Here is a 13,568-nt window from a genome sequence, read left to right as displayed (position 1 = left end):
GTTTATATATCAAATTGAAGGCAATTTAATGTAAAATTTAATAATAAATACAGTATTACAATATCTGCATTACAAAAAAAGTTATGCAATTAATAGTAAGATATATCTTAGATTTGCATTTTTTTAAAGTGATACTTACACAATCAATACTTAGTAGGATAACCCTTATTTTTTAAGATAGCTTCACAGCATATTTTCATCGAGTGAACGAGTGTTTGGAGTTCATCTTTCGTAATCACATGGTACCAAGAATCAATTATAGCTTCAATAAGTTGTCTTTTATTGGATGGACGTTTTTTTCGTACAAGAATTTTCAAACGTCGCCACAAATTTTCCATTGGATTGAGATCAGGGCTGTTTCCTGGCCATGGTAATATATCTACTTATGCCTTTATTTTGAAACTATGCTTTGCATACTTTTGCTGGGTGGCATGGAGCTGTATCCTGCTGAAAAATAATTGCTGCGTTGTTGGAGAAGAGATCCCTGATGGAAGGTATCAATTTTGGTTTCCGAGCAGTTTCGATGCATTTTTTGGCATTCAGGATGCCATCAATCACTTGAATTCGGCCCACACCATCTGCAGATATATATGCCCAAATCATGACATTTGTTGGATTTTTAGTAGTTGCTTCAATGCAATCAGGATGAAGAGCTTCGCCTACTCTACTTCTCACGTATTTTCTACCATCACTTCCAAAGAGCGATATTTTACTCTCATCACTCCAGATTTCTTGCTTCCATCGATTTTCTGACCATTTAATGAGTTTTTTGCCGACTTAACTCGTTTTTCGCGTTGCTTTTGATTTAAATGTGGTTTTTTCCTTGGAATTCTAGCTTGTAGTCCAAATCCTGATAAGCTTCTTCTTATTGTTCTTGAACTTACTGCAATACCAGCTGCATTCATTTCACATCTAATGGCATCTGATGACATTTTTCTACCTTGAAGGCATAGCCATTTAATTTTTCTATCGGTGGTAGCACTTGTGCATTTTTTTCGGCCAGATTTGGCATCCTGAATGCCAAAAAATACATCGAAACTGTCCTGAAACCAAAATTGATACCTTCCATCAGGAATCTCTTCCCCAACAACGAACCATTTATTTTTCAGCAGGATTCAGCTCCATGCCACACAGCAAAAGTATGCAAAGCATGCTTTCAAAATAAAAGCATAGATATATTACTATGGCCAGGAAACAGCCCTGATCTCAATCCAATTGAAAATTTGTGGCGACGTTTGAAAATTCTTGTACGAAAAGAACGTCCATCCAATAAAAGACAACTTATTGAAGCTATAATTGATTCTTGGCACCTTGGCGAACTTGGCACCATGTGATTACGAAAGATGAACTCCAAACACTCGTTCACTCGATGAAAATATGCTGTGAAGCTATCTTAAAAAATAAGGGTTATCCTACTAAGTATTGATTGTGTAAGTATCACTTTAAAAAAATGCAAATCTAAGATAGATCTTACTATTAATTGCATAACTTTTTTTGTAATGCAGATATTGTAATACTGTATTTATTATTAAATTTTACATTAAATTGCCTTCAATTTGATATATAAACGTTTGTATTTAAGCGAAAATTAATATATTCTACAAGCACACAAAGTTGAAAAACGTGAAACTTTCAAAAAGTTCCCACACTTTTGGCCACCACTGTATATATATATATATATATATATATATATATATATATATATATATATATATATATATATATATATATATATATGAAAGGTGTTCAGTGAAGATCACCCTTAATGTATAGATATTTTTGTCAAAAAAAGACATACGTGGGGATGTGATTAGTGGATAAGTGATGATATTTAAGAGGAAAAATGGAAAAATGTTATTTTAAACCTACTTAGATATGTGCTACCACTAAAGTGTAGAAATCAGTTATTGTACAGATTCTTGAGAGCAAATTACTCTGGGGAGCAAATTTTTTGTTTCATTTATATTAATATTTGATCTTGCATAATTCCGAAATATTGTGCACATTACCTACATCGTAAAAAAAACTAGGCAAATCTTTAACCAGCATTTGGTGCAAAGTTTCTTATTATACCAAAGTTCGGTTAATTTTAGAGGTCATTTTATTTTAGTTACATCATAAATTGTGACATCCAGAAATACTTCCACGGTGCAACTGACTGCACCAAAATTTGGTGAAAGACGCAAAACTATGACGGGGACTGTAAACTGAACGCTTTCTTTACACCTTGGTGCTCGTTGTATAGGGGACGACTAATGCCATGTTGTTTCAAGTATCAACTTATTTAGGTAGGTAAATGTTTCATTTACATTAGTTAAAGTTCATTTCTTTCATGCTACCTTTTAAACTTCGGTTGACGGTATAAAATGTTTAGAGGCATGTCATAAAATAACCTACTTACGGTAAATAGGTTTGTTAACGTAAGTAGCAACCATAACCAACCTTAGATAGTAAATAGCAACCATTTTATGTAGCCAGCAAATGAATACCAACTTCTGGTGCAACGTGGCTCGAAATTTTTAACAGTGTACCAGGTACTCGTTGAAATTTGAATTAGATTTTTGTCGGAACAACAACAACGTTTCTGTATCTTAAATTAGCATCATCTATATATATATTTCTATTTCACGGCGACAAAAAAAGCCTCATTACAACTCTCCGAATGGCAACGCTAGAAAATCAACCAATGATTGCCGCTAAAAATGTCACTTGCCAAATCTAGCTGAGGTGGCTCAACATATAGCGCTTTTAAAAACGGAAACTGAAATAACCAGAGAGAGCGTTCTCACCAAATGTGATCTCTTCCGAAATTCACCCTATCAGCTGCGGCAATCTCATACTATTAAGCTAGGCAGAAGTGAGTAGTCTTTGTCGATAGATCGCTATTTTAGTATTTTGTCGATAGCGCTTTTTTTCACGAATTTATATATTACGAATTTATTTGACGATTTTTGATTTATAGCACGAATTTATTTGTTCTATTATTGTTATTAGTTAATCATTGAAAAATGAGTCTCAGTCGTGCTGTTACGCTTTAAGATTTTATACTATAGCACATTTCTAATAGGTTTAACGAATTACATGTCATTTATTTGAATTCAAATTTATTTTAATGACTTAATATTTACTAAAAATATGTAATTTTTTTTAAAAAAATGTAGTTATATGGATTTGAATGATTGTTTTGAATTCTTAGAATTTTGTGTATTTGCAATGTACCTAAGTTAGTAGCGAGCGAAGCAAACCATATAAGATTGCGTAGCAATTTTCTGGCGTTGGCGAGCGTTAGCGAGCAAGGGGAGCAGCCCACTAGTTCCTACTAATAGTTCACACTCTTCCTATATCTTGTTCAAATTTTCAATTGTTCATAAAATACATTTTATTCAACCACTCAAGTTCAAATACATTTTTTTAAACTTGTACTGGGTGACACTGGATGTTAATACAGTTTTCTCAAACATTAATTCATTCATTAAATTTAATTAATTAATTTTAATTACATATAGGAGAAAAAATTGCAATTATTTAATAAAAAGTAACTAAAATAAAATTTATCTTTGTTGACCTTAGTAGGAATTGACTTTAAAAATTTATACTTTTTTTATATTTAGTTAACAGACGGCTCATTATTTATTTAATTTATTGCCTATCATTTTTAATTTATTTATTATTCAAAAGAAGTAATGTATTAACTAAAAATAATGCAATAGCAGTTTGCGTGCCAGGGGGTTCATGGAGGTTAAGACTCTACAGCGTGGCAATGTGGTCAGCATTGCGCACAGGCAGCCTTTACTTCACAGGCAAGCTGGTACCCATCGATTTGAAGCTGGGTGGTCTTCAAGACATCACAAACAGTCCAATGCCTAACCAATTGACTCATTGCAGCTGGAATAATTAAGTATAATGTAGTTAAATCAGTAATTTATGGCTGGAAAAAGTTATCAACAAAGCAAACTTCAATAAAAGAAGCTAATATGAATTACATTGATGATGCGGTCTTATAATATTTATTAATGATTCAGTCAAAAACAAGATCTCTGTCGGCAAAATGGTAACTTCTTTCCCTCCCAAAAATATAAGTTCGCGGCACATTAGTTAACAGTGCCAATCATCAAGCACTTTAAAAGCTATAATGCAAATAATCAAGCGTTTTAAAATTTTATTACAAATAAGGAAATTTGGTATTTGCACTTCAAGAAGAAGACCTCCCATACCCACACATGTGACGTCAGCGTCAGCTACTCTTTATCAGCAAAATGGCTCATTAAAGTTGAGCTAAGCTTTTCTACATAAGTTAGAATGTTAATTAACGATAAGTTAATTAAATACAGTGTCGTATCGCTCATCGAGTTAGTTGAAATATAATTATTTCTCTTCTACGTCTCTTACTTAATTATATTTATTACTAGGAGGCTTCGCCCCCTGATCGCTGGCGCTCGCCAACTCCCGAAACTGCTTTCGCAGTTCATTTCGGATTGCTTCGCAATCCGATGCTCGCTCATTGAATACGTTCTTAACGTCTAGCTTTTGTATACTTTTTTGAACACTGTAGAAAACACAACTTTTTTTTTGAACACAACTTTTCACTGTAGAAAATTCTAAACCTGTACATTTCAATATTAATTTGAAATTGCAAACATTTCACAAATTTTTCTTAATCACACTATTCTAAATTTCAGTTGTTGAGAAAAGTAACTGTTGTAAGTTTTGTTTTAAAGTCTTTCCCACTGGAGGATTAAGACCATGTGTTGTAAAACAATATGAAATAGTACTGAACGCCGGATGTAAAGCATCGGCTTCGATGAAGATAATTTTGTGAGAATTTTTTTGATAATTGGGTATACTATAGCCTACGTCACAGATCGTGTTATTCCTACTAAATTTAACTAGTGAACAGCATTTTCTGCGAACCTGATTTCTAGCAACAAGTAAAAGCATCAAACGAAGTGTCTTGTTATAAGTCGCTACTCGCCAGGTTGGAATTGTATTAGTCTAGTTCCTTTGGAAATAATTTATATTGTTGTTTTTCCGAAGTTTATGAATTTAGTAAGCATATTTAAAACTCAGTTTATTAATTAAACTAAAAGGTAAATGTTATTCCTAGTAAGTGGAAGTAGTTGTGCTTTTTTCATATTATACCCAATTCGGTGTGAATTCACCCGATTAGACATATGATGCTCACTACGTGCTCTTGCACGCCGAAGCCTTTCAATTAAAAATGAAAACTGTTGCCAACGCGGGAAAAGAAATATCATCGGTTTTATTGATACATACGTATTAGCGTTTTATATAATATAGATTTGTTTACGTATTTTATTGTAACCGTGATCGATTTTTGTTTTGTGTACCTGGCAACTTCGATGCATTATAAGTTCGCTTTTGTCCTACATGGTTTTGTGTTAAGTATTTGTACAAATATAATAGTGCTAGAATTTAAATCTTGGTGTTAGAATCTTTGTGCAAGAATATAGGCTGTGTTACTTAAGACAATTAGTATTTGACAGGCTTGATTTAATTGAAATGTACCTGTCAATGCATAATTATTTTTTTTTATGATCCTCATGGCTCCGTGCTCATCTTGGTGTTAAGTCTATGTGTAAATCTATAGTGAAAGAACTGAAATATTCGAGAAAAAAAATCTTTGTGAAAGAATTCAGAATGTATCACTTAAGAGAATAGATACTTGACGGGCTTGGGTTACTCGAAACAGAAGGGAAAGAACAGTTGCTAACGTAAACAACTGCCTCGTTTCAACAACCAATCGGGAACTAGATACCCTAACTACGTCACTTACAGGTATCCCATGAGCATTATACCATTTATCTATTTTTCGGTATCTAAAGAATCAAATTTATACAATCAAACAATTAACAAATTAGTTGATAGAATAAGAGAAACAAACTTTTGAACTTAAGCGATACATAAAGCTTTAATGCTCTCATTACGTAGGTAAAATGTGGAAAACTCTTGATTCCGCCCTATAGCGGGTAACCCTAATTAGTCTATAGAATAGTTAGGTCATATTACGGCTTTTGAATCTTATGGGGTAATATATATAAAACCTTATTTTATTTTGTGAAATCTTTAATTATTCAGATGTCAGTAAAAGAAGGTACTAAGTGACAGTTTCTGTGAATTTCCTGAGTGTAAAAAGGTAGTCTAAAAAGAAAAAGAAATATTTTGTTAGACCTAAAAAAAGTTTAGAGTGGTTTACTTTCAACTGACTTGGAGAAGATTTTCTGTCGGTGATCGAAGTTTATTAAGACAATGATATGCCTTATATTTTTCGTTACAGGTGTGGAAAAATGAAATTTTCTGACTTTTGTGTTTAAATAATGCTATAAATATCAGTCAACTTCATTGCTTTTTTTTTGTTCCTCTAGTACCTGCTAGTTTATATCAAGTTTTAACTTAAATAAATGATTATAGCAATAAAATGTCAATGAGGTGTAACTACCAATACAATTATTAAATATCAATTCACTAGTATATAAAACTTGATAACTCGATTCATTAAGAACATTTTGTTGGATGAAAGTTGGCATTTTATTTTATTTTATAACCGTTGTTGAACAGCCGACCCAATTTTTTTGGGCTTACGACACTAATGTTCAACTCCGTAGCCTTGTCATTTTGGACCCAATCCAGAAAACAAGTTAACTCCTGCATCATGTATTGGGAGAAATTTTATTTCGTGGAGGACTTTTTAATGGAACTAGCCCGCATTTGCGTTACATAGGGAGAGGAAAACTCCCCACTGTTAGCCTGACGGTAAAGGGGACTCTAACCCATGATCCGTCTACCACTGAGGATATTTTACGTCAGCACTGTGGTCGGTGCATGCCGGGAGCGGAATTCAAATCTACCAGCCATCGGTGGGATTCGAATTCGATTCGCCTCACTGGGAGGCGAGCGCTATTTCCCCTGAGACACCACGGCTCCAAAGGTTGGCATTGGCGAGGCTATATATCCACATTGGGGACCTGGACGTGATATGAACTCACCTATCTCGAAAGTAACTCCAACCTTGATTTGAACACACCTACTTCGATGGATAGTCAACATTGAACTGTTGACTTGCAATTTGTGACTGCGTTATCGTCCTCCTCTCGCTGTTGCTTCTCAGTCTCATTCACACAACGGCATTCTAAACACAGTAGACTGCTAATTGCAACATAAGAGAGACCACATACACAACAGCGAACTTAATACAGCTCTCACGACAAACTGTCAAAGCTCGGTGATCTTAATACAGCTCTCACCACTAGCGCTCAAAATCCGGTGAACCTAACACGGCTCTCCCGGTCTTGAGGCGTACCTACAATTATGAAATATCAATTAACTAGTATATAAGCTTGCTAACTCGATTCAATAAAGTACTTTTTGGTAGATGAAGGATTGCATTGTTGAAACAATTTCCCCACAGCAATAACTATTGCTTTCAGCGTTTCAAAATTGCTCAAGTACTTCAAGTATTAGCTTCAAGCACCGAGCTCCATTTGGAATTTGAATTTCCAAGCTGGTCGGAAAATGATTTAAATTGCGATTGACCATAAATTGTATTTGGCGATAATGTGGTGACTTGTATTGGACGTAAAATTTTTTAATATATTAAATTTAATATATTAAAATTTATTAGAAACATAATTGGAAAAAGAATAAGTTTTATTTAAGGAAGAAAAAAAAGATATTTTTTGTTATTGAAAAATAAAAAAAAGAATTTCAGGAGAATCTGTAGGGATTTATTTCTATATATTCCACATTTGGTCACCGGAGACCGACTCTAGTATAAGGTCAGAGTGAGATTCGGAGCTATAAAAAGGGAAAAATAAGACTTGTGACAGGGAGAATGATTAGACTATTCCCCCGAGAGGAAGAAACGAACAAGAACTGTTCTTTCTTTTTCGGATTTGTAGAGGAGTGCCTATGTTGCACTCGCATGGAACAGTCGTGTTCCTGATGTTTACTTTTGTTCTTTAGTATTTATTTTTGTTTTATTAAATTCGTTGTGTTACTAAAGCCCGTCATCAGAGACTTAACTTATCTGAGTCTTAGATGTGTGTGCTTAAATATGTCATTTATTAACGCTTGAGACATTTATCCACTGTTGTCGCCAAAACTCTCATTTTCTTATCGGTTATACCAGAAGTCGGCAAACTTATTAGCCAAAGAGCCGAATATGAACATTACAACAATTTAAAGAAAAATTTGTAGCCAAATCTGCCTGTTTAGTGAACTTTTATTGCACTAAATAAGTAGTACACTAAATAAAACTAAATTTCATACTTAATAAATATTTATTAATGCGAACAATGTGCTTGCATCTCCTTGGAAAGTTTGAGTAAGTCAGGTTTCTATGTTGTTGTTTTTAACTTTAGGCATGATTCCAAGTTCTCATCAATAAGACGACTTCTCAGTTTACTCTTGCATGCTTGAAAAAGATTGTTCGCATGTGTATGTAGAACCGAAAAGGGAAAGAACAGCAAACGCGAGCTTTTTCAGCTGATCGTAAGAGTCAGGAGTACTATTCCAAGCGTTGAAAATGATCATGTCTTCCTTCTCCAGGCCATTCAAAGCAGACCACTTGTGTTGTAAACTAAGATCAAAATTTTTTTTCTCCAATATTTCCAATTCAACACAAAGATGTTCGAATTTAGAGCACCATATCTCCTTGTTTTTTAAATCCAGCAATTATATTTCAAAGCTACCAATGTCCATTTCAAAAGGAGAAAATTTCAACTCGGTTATCGTAGCATTAAGAGGATTTTTGACAAATGCTAAAGTTGCACCGCTGTTCTTAAATTCCTGAAACCTGCTGAGGAATGCTTCCCTCAGACTTAAAATCGTTGTTTTAAAATGGTGTTTATCAATAGAGGAATTATTTTCTTGGCGATGCTTCTGCAGGCTCGGAAAGTGAAACAATGTTTCCCTTTCAAAATCCTGAGCAAAAATGGACAATTTGTTTTCGAATGTTATTACTTCTTCCAACACAGAAAAAATTAAGTTTCCTTTCCCTTGTAGTTACGATTAAGCTGATCTATCTATCTTTTTACCTATCTATCTGTTAACTTAAACAAAAAATTATACATGTTCTCAATTTATAGAAGAATTTTAATTTATCAAAATAAGATGTAATTTTTTTCTTACCAAGTTTATTTTTTCAATGAAAATATAATTGCTCCATCCGTGGATATTTGTGCCAGAGCCGCACTCAAGGAGCCAAAAAGCCACATGCGGCTCTGGAGCCGCACTTTGCCGACCACTGGGTTATACCATGTGTTGGCGACTGCGTTTTCGAGTAGTCGCTCACACAACATAAACGCCCGTAAATAATGAGTGCAAATTTTAATATCGTCATGCATTGTATCGTGATATTTTATTCATCTAATTTCTACATTGTTTATCAATATTTTTGATACCCCAATAAAATGTAGCAACATTCGCAATAATATTGTATTCAATACTTGACTTCAATTTGAAATGATGTTTTTTTTCCCCGAATAGTTTGCTATTTTCATAACTGCCGTGAGTTTTCAACAATTACTCAAGACTGTTATGCCAAATTTAATCTATCTAAAGCCAGCGTTCTCTATGCTTTATTCTGAAAATGGCGCAAAATTTCAATATGGAGAAAGGACGCAGTTTTGCGAAAATGAAAAACGTTTTGTGGTTTAATATTTAATATATTTGAAAAATTACTCGAATGCTGCATTATCCGAGCTCAAAAACTGACAATAAAGCAGCAATTTTGATGATTTTCATATACATGGAAAAATAATGCCAATTTTTTTTTTAAAAGTTTAATAACTTTTAAAATATTTAAATTTGTCCATTCTAAAGCCTATATAATTCTTCACTGTAAGATGATATATATAATTTAAAATCATCGCTTTGCTTCGAGTAAGGCAATTCAATTGTGGCTTTTTTTTTATGGCGACAGATCTTCGAAAAACTATGTTAAATTAGCATAACATTGGCGAGAATATAATACGGGTTGGCATGGACGAATTCAGGTAAAAATTTTTAGTTGCCGGCTTGAAAGAGGGGTATGAAAATTCAAAAAAAAAAGTTTCGCAGAGTAGGTGACATGAATCGCAATTCGAATGTTCTTGAAGCATTGGATCATACAGAGAAAGGAATGAAGGTCGCAGCTGACGATACTGACAGTCTAATAATAGTGAACGGAATTCCAAATACAAAAGAACACTGAAAACAACACAGACATGAGAAAGAATTTTAAGTGGGAAAATGATGAGAAGGCAACTGTTTACAAAAAAGGAAACGATAGAAATAAAATTGTAAAAAAAAGTGTAAGGTTAAACATTAATAGAATTAACAATTAATCCAAGTCATTCAAAATAAATACAATTGTTCTAAGAAACAATAGTGACAATATTATTATAAAAATTATTGAGAAATGTACTGTAAAAATAAAATATTTAAAAAAACATTAGTTGAGTCAAAACACCAGGAACTAATCACTCATGTGAATTAAATAAAGAGGTGGTAATTAAATCAATATAATTGCACTAAATAATTAACAATTGTTAATTAATTTAAAAGAAATTATACCATATTCAAGTAATAAAATAAATCATTCAAAATTAATACCATATTAAAAGTAACAACTTTAAATTAATGTAATTCATTACCAATTAATTAAGACATTATACTTGAATCTGCAATTAGGCTAAAAATAAAAATGTACTTATGTGACAAAACTAATGAATGTCGTAGACGCATGCCCCCAAGTGAGTTCTTTGAAGCTCTAAGGTAGGTTTTAAAGTTAAATGAGTGTTTTCTGACAAAACCCATCAACTCTAGGACTGTTTTTATGGTCAAATACGAAGAGAAAAAAAGTGCTGTTTTCCTGTTTTAAAATTGGTCATTTATTTTATATTTTATAACCGTCGTTGAACAGCCGACCCAATTTCTGGCTTTACGACTACTAATGATCAGCGCATGAGAACTTCCCACGGTTAGCCAGACTGCAAGGGGGCTCTAACCCTTGATCATTCTACCAATGAGGATATTTCACGTCAGCACTGTAGTCAGTGCATGCCGGATGCGGATTCGTATTGACCAGTCATCGCTGGGATTCGAACCCGGTTCACCTCATTGGAAGGCGAAAGCTCTATCCCCAGAGCCATCACGGCTCCAAAACTGTTCATTTATCAAAACATTGTAAAAGTACAGTTTGCTGTATGTTTTGTGATAAAGAACATTTTATTATACTGTGCCAGGAATTTAAACAAAAGCCAAAGATTTCACCAAAACTTAAACATTAAGAATATAATGTTTTATCTAACATTCACCTGTTCAAGTCTACCTTAAAACTTCGGTGGTGGCATTGGTTGTAGATGAAAACAAACGTTCCCCTTTAGGAAATTTGCCATAGAGGAACCTATGGTAATCTATGGCAACCTATAGTTACCATAGAAATTTGTATGGCAAAACACCATACTCCTGTGGTAACCATAGAAATTTGTATGACAGTATACCATAGGCCTATGGTAACCATAGAGACCTGTATGAAATTTATATGGGACGGCACCATAGGCTTATGGCACCCATAGAAATTTGTATGGCAAGACACCATAAACCTATGGTAATCATAAAGATTTGTATGGCAAGACACCATAAACCTATGATAACTGTAGTTATCTGTATAGTATTTATATCGCAATACAATTCCTTGTGGAAATGCACCATACCCATATGGCAAATGTATTGGAACACTACTTGTCTGGTAATCTTATGGTAAAATCTACGAGTCCTGATTGATTATGGCTCACAAAGGTCATACATTCTCTAGAGTACAGCTAATGAACTTGAATTAGCACCTCTAACTTCTGCTAAATAGATCCACGTTGTTTTTGTATGTGAAAGAACCTTCAAATCATGAACGTTCTCGCATAATGTTTGAAATTTATATACAAGTTTTTGGTTATGAAATATTTGTCCAACTATCTAGATCAAACAAACTTTTAGTCGAAACGTACCTAGTTTTTAGATGGACTAGTTATTGAAGAATTAAGAAAGGCTAAAGTTGTCCTCACAAATGTTATTAGAAGAAGCACTCCCCCTGAAATTTTAATTGGAGTGGATTTCGTTGGAGAAAAAAAAATTTCTGGAAAGATTCACGAATTAATATCAGGGCTAACAGCAATGGAAATTCATCTAGAATGGGTTGTGTTGCAACAGTCAGAAATTGGTATTGCTAGTGGTTTTTTTGCAGCCGTTATACTCCTCCTAAAACACATTGATAATTTGCCGAAAGTTTAGAAGTTGGAAACCGATGGAATTAAAGATCCCTGTGAGCCTCATAACAGTTAAGAAACGCAAGAGGCTGTCACAGATCATTTTTAAGAAGACAACTGGAATTAATGAAGGTGTATTAGAAATTAAATTGCCACTGAAAGAGGTTTAAAATCTTCCTTGATAATAGAATTATTGCTGAAAAAAAGATTAGATAAACTAACATCAAAATTGACTTCAGTTAGTAATTATGATGCTAACGATTCTGCTTCGTGGAGTGACTTCAATATAACGTTACAGAAAGAGTACCTACAGCGAAATTTTCAAATCCTCCATATTATTTTTTTCACTACGGTGTGTTCAAAGGAAATTCTAAAATTTGAATTCATCTTCAATGCTTCGAGTAAATAAATGCGTAGCCCTCCCTTAAATGCTTGCTTAGAAAAAGGAGCAAATTCCATTAAATTAGTACCTATACTGTTTCTAAGTTCAAAGAAAGAGAAATAGGAATAGAATGATTGCTGACATAAAGATGTTGTTTTTGCAAATTTTCGTTTGGATTATCTCCGTTCTCTCTGAGCATAAATTGCACAATGGATGAAAAGTAAGAAAGATGTCATTGCGTTCGGACTACTAAGCTGCACAGTGGTGGTAAACACGAAAGATAGTATCACGTTTGGACTACTAAAGGATCAAATTTTTTGTTTATGGTAACCCGCGTTAAGGCCTTGGTAGAATACTTGATTGAATTATTAAAGGGAAAGTTTTTGGATCACAGATGCAAGAAAAACTGCCAGAAAAAGAAAGTTGGAAAATGTGTTAGATGCAGTAGACATGACACCGAAGACATGTCACAAAGATGACAGATCACCAGTTAAGGCAATTTCTGTTGCATTAGCAAAAGACAGAATCAAGGATGCATCAGTGTTTGAAATTTATGGTGTTGATCTTGTTGGTCCACTTATTCTGAAGGGAGACGCCAAGAACAGGAATGTTCTATATACATGTGTATTCTTTGATGCTATTCATTAAGAACGCGTGCAGTCTTTACCAATTAAAGCGTTTCCACTGAGCTTAAGGAGGTTTATGACCCTTCTAGGACAACCACTTGTCAATTGCAGTGATAATGGAAGTAAGTTTTATAATCTTTTCAACTTCGTGTGGAAGAACGTTTAAATGGAGAGATTGAAGAGTGCGGTGAGAGCAAGTGGGCGGTGAGAGCATTGCAAACGCATTATTTAGTTTATGTAGAAAGTGCTACGGCGAGTGTTAGGTAATACGAGTCATACGCACGAAGCAATGTCAACTTT

General features: G+C 33.8%; 1 protein-coding gene across 1 annotated transcript in view; it reads left to right on the top strand.

Annotated features, from left to right (window-relative positions):
• LOC147803323 (uncharacterized) overlaps positions 1–13,290 on the top strand; it is a 135,323-nt gene extending 122,033 nt beyond the window's left edge. The window contains exon 3 of the mRNA XM_087150494.1: positions 13,037–13,290. Within this exon, the coding sequence (XP_087006620.1) occupies positions 13,037–13,290 (254 nt within the window). The remainder of the gene's footprint in view (positions 1–13,036) is intronic.
• Positions 13,291–13,568: the final 278 nt, after the last annotated feature.

Source organism: Parasteatoda tepidariorum, chromosome 9 (genome assembly GCF_982258835.1).
Source record: "Parasteatoda tepidariorum strain Cologne lab strain chromosome 9, Ptep-v5.0, whole genome shotgun sequence".
NCBI classification, from domain to species: Eukaryota; Metazoa; Arthropoda; class Arachnida; order Araneae; family Theridiidae; genus Parasteatoda; species Parasteatoda tepidariorum.
The sequence above is the reverse complement of the archived record's forward strand: the minus strand, read 5'-3'. Positions and strand labels throughout refer to the sequence as shown.